Source organism: Mobula birostris, chromosome 4 (genome assembly GCF_030028105.1).
Source record: "Mobula birostris isolate sMobBir1 chromosome 4, sMobBir1.hap1, whole genome shotgun sequence".
NCBI classification, from domain to species: Eukaryota; Metazoa; Chordata; class Chondrichthyes; order Myliobatiformes; family Myliobatidae; genus Mobula; species Mobula birostris.
In genome coordinates, this window is record NC_092373.1 from 199,918,024 (window position 1) to 199,935,939 (window position 17,916).

Genomic DNA, 17,916 nt, shown 5'->3' on the forward strand with positions numbered 1-17,916 from the left:
TTTTTCTCAGCTCAAGCGGGCATAGCCAATTTCTCAATTGCTAAGAACATTCGGACTATACTAGTGGTTTTCTGAAGATTTACATAAATATTGCTGCTTAGGCCTAATTGTTTAATGCTATTGTATAGTGACTTTGGGATGATAACAGTTGTAGGTATTACTATTGTGACAATATATACTCTGTTCTTGTTCCATAGTCTTACAACTTCCTGTTTAAATGCAGAATATTTCTGGTATTTTTCACTTATTTATTTCTGCATGTTATGTATGTTTGAAATGGCGATATCTATTAAGTAAGTTGATCTTGCTTGTTTATCTTGTAATATTATATCTGGACGGTTATTATGGATAGCCCGATCCAAATCACTCATAGTATAAATTGTATACTTGTCTGACTATAAAACTGGAACGGACTTGTATTTATAATAAGGTATAGTGTCTTTTAAGAGTTTTTATTTTAAAGCAAGATTTTGGTAATTGATGTTTGATAATAGGCATCCATTAGTCTCATGAGACCTCTCCATGCCACCGATGTTGTCCAAGGGAAGGGCATTAGGACCCATACAGCTTGGCACCGGTGTCGTCGCAGAGCACTGTGTGGTTAAGTGCCTTGCTCAAGGACACAACACGCTACCTCAGCCAAGGCTCGAACTAGCGACCTTCAAATCACTAGTCAAACACCTTAACCACTTGGCCACGCACCAACACATGTTTGATAATAATAATATCAATTACTACAATTATTAGTTTTCTGTATTTGCACATTTTGTCTCCTTTTGCACATTGGTTGTTTGTCTTTGTTTGCATGCAGTTTTTCATTGATTCTTTTTTGTGTCTTTGTTCTACTGTGAATGACCACAAGAAAATGAATATCTGGGTAGCATATGGTGACATATACATACTTTGATAATAAAATTACTTTTGAAGGTTTTGAACGCACCCAACCCTACACATCCCCTTGAACACAGCAGACTCCCCTCTGCCAACATTTAACATAGAAACGTAGAAAACCTACGGCACAATACAGGCCCTTCGGCCCACAAAGCTGTGCCAAACATGTCTTTACCTTAGAAATTACCGAGGGTTACCATAGCCCTCTATTTTTCTGAGCTCCATGTACCTATCCAGGAGTCTCTTCAAAGACCCTATCTATTGTATCCACCTCCACCACCATTGCCAGCAGCCCATTCCAAGCACTCACCGCTCTCTGCATAAAAAAACTTACCCCTGACATCTCCTGTGTACCTACTTCTAAGCACCTTAAAACTGTGCCCTCTCGTGCTAGCCATTTCAGTCCTGGGAAAAAGCCTCTGACTACCCACATGATCAATACCTCTCATCATCTTATACACTTCTATCAGGTCACCTCTCATCCTCCGTCGCTCCAAGGAGAAAAGGCTGAGTTCACTCAACCTATTCTCATAAGGCATGCTCCCCAATCCAGGCAACATCCTTGTAAATCTCCTCTGCACCCTTTCTATGGTTTCCACATCCTTCTATAAGTGAGATGACCAGAACTGAGCATGGTACTCCAAGTGGGCTCTGACCAGGGTCCTATACGGCTGCCGCATTACCAACATATTGTTCTGTCCGCTTTAGAAAACAGATGTTGAACCTGCTTCACAACCTGGAAGGTAATCAAATTGCTGATGGATGGAATCATAAAATGCTTAGTGCGTAAAGTGAGGCCAGTCAGCCCATAGAGTCTCTGCTAGTTCTGAGTACAGTATCACGTACATTCTCTCTGTGACTTTGTGGCTTTCCTCCGAGTGCTCTGATTTTCTCCCACATTCCAAAGATGTACGGGTCAGAGTTCTATGTGTGGGCATGCTATGTTGGCGCCAGTAGTATGGCAACACCTGTGGGCTTCCTCCAGGTTTTGCTCGGACTGTGTTAGTTGTTGACACAGAATTGTACATTTCACTGTATGGTTCGATGCTTCACTGTACATGTGACAAATAAAGCTAATCTGATAATCTGCTAAATCTTTCTCCTATATGTTCTTCCATCTCTTTAAAAAGACCCGAATGGATCAAATCATGTCAATTTTTTGAGGAACAAATTAACTGGTGGAACTCAGTATCTGTTTGGAGGGAAAGGAACTGGGTGCAGCCCTAACCCGTCACTGATGCTGCTGGACCTGCTCAGTCCCTCCAGCAGGTTGCTCGATGCTCCACGTGTGTGCATCTGCAGGTTCTTGTGCCTCCATATGTTCCTTTGTTGACATCAGGTGAAACTGCTGATCCAAGTGGCACGAGACCATATGGCCATAAAATAGAGGAAAAAATAGACCATTCAGCCCATCGAATCTGCTCCATCATTCACTCATGGCTTATTTTTAGTCATAGTCATAGTCATAGTCATACTTTATTGATCCCAGGGGAAATTGGTTTTCGTTACAGTTGCACCATAAATAACAAATAGTAATAGAACCATAAATAGTTAAATAGTATTATGTAAATTATGTCAGTAAATTATGAAGTAAGTCCAGAACCAGCCTATTTTCTCAGAGTGTCTGACCCTCCAAGGGAGGAGTTGTAAAGTTTGATGGGCACAGGCAGGAATGACTTCCTATGACGCTCTGTGCTGCATCTCGGTTTTTATCAGCCTATTCTCTCAACATTTCCTTGTAAACCTTAACACATTTGCCAATCAAGGACCTATCAATCTCCGCCTTAAAAACATTAAATAATTTGCCCCCACAGCTCTCTGTGGCAACAAGTTCGACAGATTTACCACACATTGATGAAGGAATTCTCATCACCTCAGTTTTGTAGGGAGATCCCTTTACTGTGCCTTTGTGGTCCCAGTCTTTCCCACTACTAAAAACATCCCCTCCACATCAACTGTATCCGGGCTTTCAGTAACCAACAGACAGGTTACTGAAGTGTTTGATTAGAGCTATCAACCTCTTCTGGATCCTCTCCACGGAATACTCATCGTTCCTTAGATAAGGGACCTAAATTGCTCACAGTTCATTGCAACTGTCACTGGGTATATTTAAAGCGGAGGCTAATTGGCTCTTGATTAGAGTCATAGAGAAGTACAGCAAGAAACAAGCTTTTTGGCCCATCTAATCCATGCTGAACCACTCAAACTACCTACTCCCATTAACCTACACCAGGACCATAGCCCTCCATATCCCTAGAATTCATGTACCTATCCAAACTTCTCTTAAATGTTGTAATTAAGCTTGCATGCACCACTTGCTCTGGCAGTACATTCCACACTCTCACATCCCTCTGATTGAAGAAGTTTCCTCTCATGTTCTCCTTAAACTTTTCACCTTAAACCATGACCTCTGGTTGTAGTCCCTCCCAACCTCAGTGGAGAAAGCCAGCTTGCATTTATCCTATTTATACCCCTCCTAATTTTGTATACCTCATTCAAGTCTCCCCTCAGCCTTCTAAGGAATAACATCCTAACCTATTCAATCTTTCCTTATAACTCAAGTCGTCCAGTCCTGACAACATTCTTGTAAGGGTGTCAAAGGTTACAGGGAAAAGGCAGGAGAATGGGGTTGGGAGGGATAATAAATCAGCCATTTATGGAATGTGGAACAGAGTGAATGAGCCAAATGGCCTAATTCTACTCAGAGGAGTTATGGTCTTACGGTCTTAACTTCTTCTGACAGAGCTTACTGCTTATATGGAACAAGCTGCCAGAGGAAGCATTAAGGCATGTACAGAAACAACATTCAAATTACATTGGGTAAGTACATGAATAGGATGGGTTTAGAGGAATCTGTCCAAATGGGGATAAATGAGACAAGTTTGTTGGCCAGCATGGTTGACATAGATGAGTTGGATTGAAGTCTCTGTTACCCTGTTGTATGACACTATGACGTTGTGTCTCTGTGACTTGGATCTATTACTTTCATTGATGGAGAGTTCCATCAGTTCATCATTCTCTGAATGAAGATTCTTGGTTCTAAATACAGGGACCAAAATTGCTCACAATATTCCAAGTACAGTAAGACCATAAGACATAGGAGCAGAATTATGCCATTTGGCCCATCGAGTCTGCATGGCCATTCTCAACTCCTTTCTCCTGTAACCTTTGACACCCCGACTAATCAAGAACCTATCAACTTCTACTTTAAATATACTCAATGACTTGGCCTCCATAGCCATCCATGGCAATGAATTCCATGGATTCACTACCCTCTGGCTAAAGAAATTTCTCCTCATCTCTGTTCCAAATGGACGTCCCAACCTGGGATCCATGAACCCTTTGCTTAATGGCATATGTGCATGCCTTAAAAAAGGTTGGGAAACCCTGCTCTGGTCTGAGGCTGTGCCCACTGGTCCTGAACTCCCCCACTGCAGGAAACATCCTCCCCACATCCACTCTATCTAGGCCTTTCAATATTTGATAGGTTTCAGTGAGATCCCCCCCCCCACCCATTCTTCTAAACTCCAGTGAGAAAAGGCTGAGAGCTATCAAAAGCTCTTCATACGTTAACCATTTAATTCCCAAAATCATTCTCACAAACCTCCTCTGAGCCAGCACATCTTTTCTCAGATGAGGTGGTAAGGGGCCCAAAACTGCTCACAATAGGGTCTAGGCCCAAAATGTCAACTGCACTCTTTTCCATTGATGCTGATCGGCCTGCTGAGTTCCTCCAGCATTCTGTGGGTTTTGCTTGGATTTCCAGCATCTGCAAATTTTCTCTTGTTTGTCCACTGTGTGGTCTGACCAATGTCTTATAAGGCCTCAGCATTACATCCTTGCTCTTATATCCTAAAGCTCTCAAAACCAATGCTAGCATTGCATTTGCCTTCCCTGCCACTGACTCAATGGCCTGACCAATTCCATATAAAGCCTCAGTAGTCCGCCCTTGTTCCAAACCTCTCAAAGTGAATGCATTTGCATCGTTCTGTTTCCCTCAGAATGAATGCTAGCATTTCATTTACCTTCTGTATTGCATTTACATGAGGTGGTTTCTCCCTGTGACCATATGGTGGGCAAATCTAAATCTCCATGTTCCGCTGCTCCCAAACACTAGCAGAGGTTGCAGGATGACACAATGCAGCAAGCAAGCCGTATAAATTCTAATTCGTCTTGCTTGCTGGTGCTCATTAACCTATTGGATCTTAGCCCTCGGGCCATCTATTCATCACATGCTCTGCCAACAATCTTCAGAGGGCTTGCACCCAAAAAAAATAGGGACTTGATGTTTATTGCGAGCTTTTGCTTTGAAATCAAATTCAAATTGGTTTTGATCTGTTTGGTGGATAGAGATAATGAGATTAATGTGGTCGACCTGTGCTAACTGAGCATTCATTATGAAATTATGATTGATAGCATGTCAGAAATTGCAGCAATCTATTGGGCGTAGATGCAATTAAAGTGACTGAGAAAAAACTAATGGCTTGCATCATACTTCATTGTTGCTTCTGAGGATTTCTTTCTAACCTATAAATTTGTACAGTGTAAGATGGTCATGCTCTCTTCCCGGTGCTGCCATCGAGCAGGAGGTACAAGAGCCTTAGGTCCCATATCACCAGGTTCAGGAATAGTTAACCATCAGCCTTCTGAACCAGTGTGGATAACTTCACTCACCACAACACCGAACTGATTCCACAGCCAAAAGTATAATTTCCAAGGCCTCTACAACTCATGTTCTTGGTATTATTTGTTTACTTTTTTTTTGTATTTCCACAGTTCATCTTCTTTTGCATGTTGGTTGCTTGTCAGTCTCTTTGTTTGTGTGTAGCTTTTCATTGATTCTCCTGTATCTCTTTGATCTCAGTGAATGCCTGCAAGAAAATGAATCTCAGGGCTTTGATAAGTACTTTGATAATAAACTTACTTTGAACTTTGAACTTTAACATTGCCAGGAAATGGGTGTGAATTGAGGTCTCAAACAAGAGAACACCAGCAGATGCTGGAAATCTAAGTAACACAGACAGGTTGCTGGAGGAACTCAGCAGGTCAGGCAGCATCAATGGAAAAAGGTCATGGAGGATCACACCCAACTTGAAGAAGGCTCCCAGGGGGTGGCAATGGATACAGTGTGGAAGTTACAAGGAAAGTGAAGAAGAAACAGGCCACCTGCCAAGCGAGACAGTTAGCAACTGTTTCCCCAATAAATAAAGAGTGTTAGGTGAGTGTCAGTGATTGGAAAGAAATTGGGAAAACATCAAAAAGTGTGTTAACTTTAGCAGTTGATGACCATCAAGTGTAATATTTAATGCAGAGGTAGGAAACAATCAATTAACTGTTTCAAAATACACACAGTGGTCACATTATTAGGTACACCTGTACATCTGTTTGTTAATGCCAATAGCTAATCAGCCAGTCTTGTGGCAGCAACTCAGTTCATTAAAGCATGCGGACATGGTCAAGAGGTTCAGTTGTTGCTCAGCCCAACATGAGAATAGGGAAGAAAAGTGACTTTGAACATGGAATGATTGTTGGTGCCAGATGGGGTGGTTCGAGTATCTCAGAAACTGCTGATTTTCTGGGATTTCAACACACTACAGTCTCTAGAGTTCACAGAGAATGGTGTAGAAAAAAAAACATTCAGTGAGTGGTAACCCTGGGCGAAAATTCCTTGCTAATGAGAGAGGTCAGAGGAGAATGGCCAGTCTGGTTCAAGCAGACAGGAAGGTGACAGTAACTCAAATAACCATGCATTACAACCATAGAGTGCAGAAGTGTATTTGAAATATAAAGCAGTTCGTTAGAAAATAGATATTGTGTCATACGTCAATTACCTTGACTGGGGTATTCAACAAGACACAAACTGAGTGACTGGGTTTAACCCAAAACTGTTTCGGCCAGGATCGACGCGATGGGCCGCACGGCCTCATACTGTGCAGTAGACGTCTATAATTATCCCGAATCATTGGATAAGAGCCTCCGTGGAGACTGGGTGCGGATAAATGGTTCTTTAGGAATAAAGAGACGTCGCGGGAAATAGCTTTAAACACGGGAGAAATGTAAATTGATACTCACTTATGTTTTATTTTCATCTAGTTTGTGTTCCTTAAATTGTTGAAACTATTATACTAAAAATATTAATTTTACATATATTGAAAATGTTTCATCGCTGGTTAATTAAGCAGAGCTGTGCCCACACGGTCGAGGTTCTGGTGAAGCGCGGTCCATGTCGTTTATTTTTCCAAACCCGAAAGGACATACGTTTCGTGCAAGTAGGCTTGTGAAAGGATTCCTGCGAAATGCGGGCCGTCTTTGCTAGATGTAATGTACACTGCCTCGGGAGAGTGCACCGACAAACGCTCACCGCACCGACAATCACCACTTTGACCAGTTGAATGTATTTTAATAATAATGCATTATCCAAGAGTATAGAATGTAATTAAATAACAGGTCGTCGAAATGTAATGGGCATATATTTGTCCCAGGATAATGCATTATGCTCTTATAATTAACAACAATAAAATTATATGAATACGTTTATGTTCTACAACCTGTGCCCTGTGCAAACTGGTGATTCCATTAACTAAATATAAAATATGTAACGATAACAAAGCCATTTTTTAAAACACAAGAAACTAATCTATAATATAATGCAAAGGGCATACATACGAATGTATTTATGTGCTTTACATGCACACATTCGTATATATGTATTCGGTTTGCATTTTAAGACCATAAGACCATAGGATAAGGAGCAGAATTAGGCCATTTGGCCCATCGAGTCTGCTCCGCTATTTCATCATGGCTGATCCAATTTTCCGCTCAGTCCCAATCTCGTGCCTTCTCCCCGTATCCCTTCATGCCCTGACTAATCAAGAATCTATCAATCTGCCTTAAATATACGTATAGACTTCGCCTCCACAGCTGTCTGTGGCAAAGAATTGTGTTATATATTAGTTTACTGTTTATATTTATGTAATAAAATATATGTATTATACACTATAATACTATTTAATATATATAATATAATATATATTTTATATCTGTATATAAAATATATTATACATAATACATACGTTATGGTTATATGGTTATTATATAAATAGTGTTTAATACACACATTTAATTATATGAATATAAATGTAAAATGTATCTATGATATATATATTCATTGATTATAGATAAAATATACCGCACGTAGTATACACACAAATGGTGAAATAACAAATATGAACGAATCCAATTTCCGCCCCAAATTGGCATCTATAAAATACATTATAATTCGTCTGCGTTAATATTTTCCTTTTTGTATTTTAATTATGTTTTATTTCTGTTAATTTTCCTCATGTCATTGTTTTTTAATAAAGTCTAAATATTTAAATAATTTTACAGATTGTCTCAATATGTTGCAACACTTTTCATGTAACGCTTTATATAGTTGAGTATAAATCAATTAAATATTTAAAACCATTTATAACGCTGCAGTTTGCTGTTGACTTTCGTTCTATGGCTTACTTCTCGATATTTTTTTCTTTCGTTCCTCTTCTGGCCGCGAAACGAACAGTGCTATCTGTAGTCGCAATCGTCAGCTGGTGTCATCTTGACCCAATTCCGACCGACCCGGGTCTGAAGTAACTACAGTCAGCGTAACTGAGTGAGCGGTCTCCAACTGCTGACATTTTTCTAACGAGAAAATTATCCAATATTCGGTATTAGTCATTCTGCATCTCTCATTTTGAGGAAGCTTTCAATATCTGTTTAACATCGCACGCCAAGTCCTCGCATCTTCATTATGTCGTCGGCCGGTTCCAATAAATCTACAAGCCGGTTCAAATCTAATGATTCGCTGAATAATTCGCTTTCTGTAACAGGGAATTGACGGAGAGCATTTTAATTATTGCGGAGAAATTGCGTTAAATATAATTTGATAAGGACCGCGTTCTAAATGTGTCTGCGAGATGCAATTTGCCCTCTCTACAAGTTGGCGCGAGTGTTATTAAGCGTTACCAATGGGAGCGTGGCAAGTTTATAGCAGGATAAGCAATAAGCAAGGAGATAATGCTCTCTAACGTACATTGTCAATACTTCATGGCGTGGATGTGGCTGAGGGAAAGGACGTGGGCAAGAAAGGGCAGCCGTTACGATTGAAGTCACCGATTATGAAATCGTTCAGTGACGGCGAGTCAGAGATGCGGGTGAAAGGAAGAGAATTTCAGCCAGAGAGAAAGAACAGACTTAACTCCGGAAAAGGGAGCGAGGGCGAATTAAAACACGAAGAAAACAAAGATGAAAAGACAAACAAATTAAGACAGCGAGGAGTGAGGAGACAGTATGGGGTGGGGGTAGGATCGAAAAAATCCCTTGTTAAATCAGGCCTTTGACCAGCGACCAAGCGGATTCCCAGCAAGTCAACTCTCACCTAAAGCCATACCCTTATAATCAAAATGTCGATGCAACGTGTATCCCTTTTCTAATTAATTAACTATTTAATATCTAATATATACGTATTGAATCATTTAATTGACCGGTTCCTACCTCTATATTTATCTTACCAATCTATTTATTGTTGTCTATCTAATCTATATCTCTTTTCTCCATGACTGTGCTTTGGTTTGTGTTCATAACTCTCTCAGATAACGGGGCAACATTGGATTCTACAACTCCTGTTCCTAATCCTTATGACTTATTTGTTATTTTTCCTTTTTGTATTTGCACTGTTCGGTTTTGTTTGCACATTGGTTCGTTGTCTGTCTTTGTTTGTGTGCAGTTTGTTATTCTAACTTGCTTCTTTGTATTTACTGTGAATACCCGAAAGTCAATGAATCGCAGGGCAGTATATGGTGACATTTGTGTGATTTAATAATAAAATTTACTTTGAACTTTGAAGGAGGAAAGATTAACATAATTTGGGATAGCTATAGAATCCCAGAGAAACGGAAATGAAATTGGTAGCAATCTTATTCCCCCCACCTTTTAAAATTTCGTTGAACTAAACTACAAATCGGGGGGTTAATAAAATACGTTATACATTACATTAATTGCTGAATTTATATTAAACTAAATTATTGCCATTTCATTTCGATCAATACAACCGAAAGTGATAATTATTTGACCTCGAATATTTTTGTTGGTTGTACTGTGATTTTATTTAATAAATTTGGATTAACAGATGGACGCCTGTTTCGTTTTCCTAGCTGGAGGGGCTTTTGACTGTTATTCGCGAGATGGCTGTAGAATTTGTATTGAAATATAAATTGTTTTGAATGAAATCTCAGTAGAACAAGAGGATACTCTTTCCCTATCTTTGGAAAAATAAAAAGAACTCGTGTTTGTAAATGGAGTCTGCCTGACTCAAATGTAAGGTAACTTTAAATGGCGTTTTATTCTATTTTAGGAAGAATGCCTAAATGGTAGATGGTGTGAAATTAAACGGTCTGTGACATCATAAGACTCCAAGCGACACTTTCGCGCTAAGTAACAACACGAATTTAACGGTAGTCTTTCCTTTATCCACAAAATATATAAATTAATTATTTAAATACAAATTAGCCGAATTAATGATCAAGGGTCTTCGATGTGAAACATTAACTCTATTTCTCTCTCCCCAGGTGCCGCCTTGCCTGCAAAATGTTTCCAGCATTTTGTCGATATGAATCTTCTTTCAGGAATTGGCTGGGTCCGTTTTCTCGCCACTCTCCTGCTGTACGTGCTGGGAGCTAATGTGATGCAGCCTCAAATACAGGGCTTAGTCGGAGTTGTTAATCCTTATGCCATGTGGATCGAACACGGGTGAAATATGAGTATTAAGCACATTTTAGAGCATCTGTAGACTACAAGTGTGTGTGTGTGTGTGTGTGTGTGTGTGTGTGTGTGTGTGTGAGAGAGAGAGAGAGAGAGAGAGATTACTGTGTGTGTGTGAGAGAGAGAAAGAGAGACACGACTCTGTGTGTGTGAAAGAGTGAGAGAGATGACTGTGAGTGTCTGTGTGTGTGTGTGGTGGGGCGAGTGTGTGTGGGGGTAAGTATGTGCATATATGTGGAGCGGTGCGTGTGAGTATTTATGCGTGTGAACGTCGTATGATGAGTTTGTGTTTGGTGAGTGTGTGCTCGTTACTGTGTGTGTACGGGGTAAGTATGCGTCGAGTGAGTGTAGGGTGGGTTGAGTGTGTGTGTGTGTGTGTGTGTGTGTGTGTGTGTGTGTTTATGTTGGGGGGACAGTGGAGCGGACACAAAATGAGCAATGAAATTCAATGGTATGACACCCCCTCTCCCCCATTTGCTCCCTCTCCCGACCGCAATCACAGGGGTGCATCTGGTGATTTCAAAAGAACATTCGGAGCAAGTACGCTATGTTAGAGACGGAGAGGTCCCATGTAATTGGGTTAACCATGGCAAAATTTGAGAAAGGTTGCTAAGGGGGCAGGAAATGGAAAGGTAGTGTAACGTTAGGGTTGAATTGTAGACCCCAAATAATAAAAAGCGGCGTAGGGGGCGAATTGCATTGTTTCGTGGAACGGGAAGCGACAGGATGGGCCGAATAAAATTATCTGCTGCTGAATGGAAAAAGTAAGGCGGCAGAAAACGAGAGCCTGGCACTAATTCATAAATAAATGTATCAGCGAAAACAGCTTGGTGTTGAACAAATCAGTTTGCATTTAATATCTGCAACATCCCGCGCTGACAAGGGTAATGAAGTGTGTCATATAAAAATACGTAATAATATGTCTAGCATATTATTGCCGAACGGGAAAAAAACAAGAAAGAATCGCCTCTGTTTATATTAAACATCATCAAGTCTCGGAGAAATCCCAAAGTGCGTCATTTACAATGAATTATTTTACTGCTTACTATTTTAATGTGCACGCAAACAGAATAATATAGTAGAGAGTTATATTATTGCAGACACGTCTGCTGTTAACTGCGTGTGCCCATATCATATCTGTCAAACGCGCGTTTGATCGTGAGAATTTGTTTGGTCAAAGGTGGTCAATCCTTTAGAAAGCAAGAATTTTAGAATTAAAAAAAAACTACACATAGTAGGGAGAATCATATATTATATCCCATAATATATAATGTAATATATATCATATAATATATGTACATACATTATATTCCAGTCCTGATGAAGGATCTTGGCTCGAAACGTCGACTGTTCATTCCTTTCCATGGCTGCTGCCTGAACTGATAAGTTCTTCCAGTGTCTTGTGTGCGTTGCTCTGGATTTCCAGCATCTGCTGAATCTCCTGTCCTTATGTATATATACTGCGCGTTTTGCATTAAGTATATATCGTAAATGTAGAATGCAAACACTTTGACGAGAAAATCTGCAGATGCTGGAAATCCAAGCAACACACACAAAATACTGGAGGAACTCAGCTGGTCAGGCAGCCTCTATAGGGAAGAGTAAACTGTTGGCGCTTCCGGCCGAGACCCTTAATGCAAACATTTTTAACGCCTTTCGTCACGTTATCTATATAATATATAGATATAAATATATCTACTCACAAATAAATATAATATGGCATAGCATAAAATATATATTATCTTATCCAATTTTGACTGATGATTGTTATTAATTTAATTTGCTATAGGAACAATAACCAATCAAATTAGGGGTAATTGTCAGACAGGCGCTATTGTAATCTGGAATGTATTTGATTTAATTTCGCACTTGTCTCACGATCTTATCTTGCGGTAGCTTTTGATTTGCCCAGTTCGAATGTTATGATATTTGGGAAATGTGAAATCCGATGAATAAAATTTTGTTCCTGAAATATCCTATAAGTGCTTTCCGCCGTTGGAAAGTAAGAGCGATTATAGTCAGAATAAACCCAGGGGAAACAAATCACTGCGATTTCCCATAATCTGACCATAACTTCCCAAAATTTGATTAAAATATGTCACTTATTTTAAATGTGGTTATAGCATGCAATTTATTTAGTAGTATGTTGCCTAGCAATTTCCGTAATAAGGCAAAAATAATTTTAAAATACATATTACTTTACTCTTTTTTAAAAAACGCTGCAAATATCATGATGGATTTGGGAAAACAGAAGGCTATTTGATAATTAGCATATTCGGATTGCGGATATAATATGAAACAATTTAACAAAGGAATTCAAACAACGTTAATCTGCAAGTGCAAGTCTCCCAGAATATTGCATGGTGGGGTCAAATTCTGATTATTGAGAGTAAGGACAACATCTACGTCTGATCCCTACAAAATATATCCCAAGTACGTACTCACCAAGGTAGAGTTCTGGGTGGCGAGCAAAGGGGATATCGGGTTGTCTTTACAGTTTTATATTAATTTCCTTCTACATTCGGAATAGTTAGGCGGGATGTTCAAATTCAATGCAAATCAGCGCAAAAAAAATCCAATAGGTCCTACCAACTGGACGCATTAGCAGCGGCGAGACAGCCAAGCCCAACTAAAACTGAATAATTTAAACCTAATTTGTTAGAGTGGCGTTAGTTCCTGTGGATATTAAACGCAAAGAAGGGGTTTGAAAAGGTTTTCTGAAAATTACGTTTTATTCGTAATTTCTTCGGATTTGCCATTTTATAACAACAGTTTGGCTACTGATCTGAGTTCATGTTTTCTTAAATGTTGAGGTCATTTGGGCGTTTTCGCTCTTTATTGCAAATATTTTTTTTCATCGCTATTGATCGGCTGGTTCTCGCTGCAAAACTCAGCGCCTGTTGTGATACGGCCATCAATCAATCGGGATGGACGTGGTAGCCAATGAGAACTCAGACGCCTAGATTGGGGCGGAGTAAATAGAAGTCAACCAGACGAACGAGGGAAGAAATCTATGACCAATCACCGTTAGGAATCTCCCAGACCCTGTTTTTATAGGGTACTCTTGCCGTCAATCATAGTGCAATCGGAAGAAGATAAGGGTGGGATCAAAAGGGTTGAGCTGTCAATTATGTAAGGCGGAAACCAATGAGGGGCGAGGACCCCGGATTTTCGGCGCTCTGAATTGTGCTACCTTCCGAAACTCGGATGTAACTCGGCAGAGAGGAAATGTTTCTCTAATCTTTTTTTTTGGATTTAATCAAGTCACCCAAATCAGGAGGCGGAAGATTAAAAATACAATCCAGTGTGTTCAACGCGGACCGTGTGGATTTATTGTCTTTTTTTTCGAGTTCGCTTTTCAGAGAAAGAGAAAGTATATTTTGGTGGAGAGAAAGAACGCAAGGGGATTTTCTTTTGGCTAATTGAAGCAAAACAAAAACACTGTTCAAAACAAAATATGGATCATGCTGCAATTGAGCAAACGCATTCACACGAACATGAACCTATAAGCTTTGGGATAGACCAAATACTGAACAATTCGGATCAAGGGAGTTGTATGCATCCAAACAGAGTTGCTGAATCGGATTACCAGCTTGTAACCAACCCGTATAACTCGCAGCCAGATGGCTACAGTAATGCTTACAATAACGCCTGCAGTATGGCTGGATTACCCGGATCCTATAATGTTAACATGTGTATGAATATGAATGTAAGTATGAATATGAATCTTAACATGAACAGCGGGGCCGGGGTGATCCGTGTCCCGGCGCACAGACCTATGCCACCTCCACCTCTCTCGGCCGGGATGCCAACTGTGCCCTGTCTCCCCAGTATGGGCAACGTGGCAAACTTATCTAATTTAACTTTCCCTTGGATGGAGAGCAGCAGGCGCTTTGCTAAAGACAAACTAACAGGTGAGGTTCTGTATTTGTGTGGATGTTTTGTAAATATTTGGTATTACCTCTTTACTGCTTTATCATTTCCTGTCAGAATCACTTTAAATACAGACACTCCTGTGCCTAGCGTCACTTTATGAACATACAGTCCGATTATGTATATAAGCGAACTTACGTATTTATATTTATTGTGTGTTTTTTATTGTTCTTATCTTATTCTTTTTTGTGCTGCATTGGATCTGGAGTAGAAATTAATTTGTTCTCCTTTCTACTTCCGTACGGGAAATGACATTGAAAATCTTAAATATTGAATCTTTGTATGTGGAGATAATAATAATAATAATAACTTATTTATAGATCACCTTTCATACAGATGACGCATTTCAAAGTGCTTTATAATGGGATAAAGTGCAAACATAAAAATAAAAAAACAAAAAAGATGTCAGTTAAAAGCGAGATTAAATAAATGGGGTTTAAGCTGGCGTTTAAAAGTGTCAACTGAGTCTGAATCTCATAGTTTTACCTATTGATTTCCACAGTTTAGGAGCGGAGCTTCTTTTAAAAAAAAAACTGACCTGCCAATTTTCTTTTGAGGGAGATTGTTGAAATTTAAGAAATGGTATGTTTATGAGAGCAAGGTGCAGACCGGAAATGATGGAGGGCGACGAGCGGGTTGGATGGTTCTACCTAAAAAGTTGGGTTGAGCGTAAGGTGCGAAATGGTGACCTTTGTACGGATTTATGAAACAGAAAAAAATCTGTCAAAAAGTTCTAAAGTAGAACTAAATCTAAATTAGAGCCGAGAACATCAGCGATCTAATCGAGAGGTTCGAAGGTATAAAAGCTTGCAAGCGGGCAATAGCAGCAAAGGTGATTGAGGAATACTACTTCCAAGTAAAAGATAAAACTTCCAGGAAGAGAGAATATTCCTAAATTTTCAAAGTGGCTGAAGCCGTAGCTAAAACAGAGGAACAAAAATGTGACTGTGTTGGTGATCAAATCGGAAAGCAGGACATTTATTCTTGCGCTACGAAGAATAAAATCACGCTTCGAAATAAACAAGGGCAAAATGTCCCCCTGCGCTGTCGTTGATATAATTTCTGACATATGGAATAATTTAGTCCATTTTTAAGGTTACATGGAATGCCATGTTTTAGCGAAGGTTTTCGGGCCCTGTCTATTTTTTAATTCAATTAGAATTAAGCAATGAGGAGACGACATACAATTGCCAGAAATGGATCTACCAATTCCCATATTCCTTAACTGATAGCTTCGTCGCCAATAGCATGCATCATTTGAACTGTCTGGTGGAAACTTATCAGTTGGGTTTCCCTATGAGTCAGAATCGTCATTAAATGAAATTGATTACAGCTTTATAGCCTGCCATATAATGATCATAGTTGGTGAAAAATGTGTCGTGTAATATGAGCAATAAGTTCACTACAGTAGATATTAGCTGAGACATTTTTGAAGATGTATATTTACTGTTGATGTCTTCAGCCACTGGCATCGTTGGGTTTGGTTTGACATTATCAGTCCCTCGAGTCAATTTTGTCCCCGTCTCTTGGTCTGAAATTTCGATGTCTGGTTTTCTTGGTAATGAACGGCCGGTTCCGACGGCCTTGTCCAAACGCACACAGAGCAAACCCGAAATTCCACAAAATGCTCTCATTATGTGAAGATTGTTAAAATAAACTGCTGCCTAATAACTCACATAACAACATTTAACCTACTCTGCAATTAATATAGTCGGACAGAGCTCGTTTGGAGACAATGAAAAGCAATTTCTCTTTTTAAAAAATGTTTTACACAATTGAACATAAATTTTATTATTATGATTTCATACAGAACTGATAGTGTAGTGATCTATATTTATGCATTAGTTTGTAATTAAATTTAAATATATACGTCCTTAATTTAGGAGCAAAATGTTCCATTACACACAAAACATACGCATGCAAAAAGATTGTGCGTGAGTATAGGGCTAATTGTTTTGATTATTTAACTGATTTTTGTTCTGCTAACTTAGCCTAATTGCTATTATGTAAATAGAAACATTCGTATTTTTTACAATATTGAACTCCTGCAATTCTGCAGATATTTAGTGTGTTAAATACTCGCAGACGTAAGTCACCCAGGATCAGTAAGAAGACAGTCCAGAATTAAAATTAGCTGCGATGAACAATGACACATTTTTATGTCATATAAAAGGGAATCAAATTCTTTGTTGTAACAATGAGGGCTGTTAAAATAATCGATTATTTATTTCTGCCAATAAGCTACTTCAGGCAAATTTTCAATGCGATGACAGGATGTATAATGCATGGAGAAATTAATGTTTCTAACCCACAGCTGCGCGTTGTTGTGACGGTCTGAAGTCTGGGCTCGCCGGCATAGCCAAATAAATATTTAGTGGACAATAAAACCTCGGAACTTAACGAACATTTTCTTTCTTATCTTCAGGAGTATTGGAATCCATTCATACTGGTATAAACATCCCGATATTCCCAGACCCCCTTTAATAAGGAAGTAGAGACGTTTATTTTATATATATAGATTGTTTATATGTGTGTGCATATATATATAACATATATTCGCCTATATTAACTATAGGCGAATTCATATTTGTTTCTACATACCCAATTAAATTTATAATATATGGCACCCACACGTTACTTACATTACTTACAAGCATATATAATAATAAATGTTATGTATATTTACATATACATAATGTATTATTTATGTATATGTAAGTTTTGTACAGTATATATTGGGTGGTGGTTGTCCATCGTATCTTGATCCTGGTAGGAGATCTGTGCGAAAGGCTTTTTTTCATGGAAACACCATTGCAGTGTGGCATTTCCTCTCCCTCGTCCTCAGAAGGTCGGGTGCAGTAGTACGAACTAGCGTCACACATTGGGTCTACCCTGGTTGCAGCGGGTGACCGTGACTTCTGTGCCTTGACATGTCCTTTAGCATTACAGTACTCTCTTCCTGGCCGTTGCCTCTCACAGTAGATCTCATCTGCCCATTCCGCCGGAGATGATTTCGTATGCTATGACAGGCATGTCTCTAACTCACCGGGGTATCACGCAAGCAGCTACTAGGAGGCACAGGTGAGAGAGCTGAGTGTCCAGTGGGCACCAATGGTGACTGAGCTGCCCCAGGATGGACACCATAAGCCCTTTCACCGAATGCGCTACCCACTCCCTGAATACCCAATACACACACACACACACACACACACACACACACATTGATTATCTACTGTACGTAATTAAATCAGTAGGGAACATATTATGTGATTGTTTTAATAACCCATAGAACTG

At 39.4% G+C, this 17,916-nt stretch overlaps 1 protein-coding gene across 1 annotated transcript in view; it reads left to right on the forward strand.

The window, feature by feature from the left end:
• The first annotated feature begins 14,146 nt into the window (after positions 1-14,146).
• The window catches only part of tlx2 (T cell leukemia homeobox 2), a 62,603-nt gene continuing 58,833 nt past the window's right edge, over positions 14,147-17,916 (forward strand). Inside the window, exon 1 of the mRNA XM_072254812.1 lies at positions 14,147-14,603. Within this exon, the coding sequence (XP_072110913.1) occupies positions 14,147-14,603 (457 nt within the window). The remainder of the gene's footprint in view (positions 14,604-17,916) is intronic.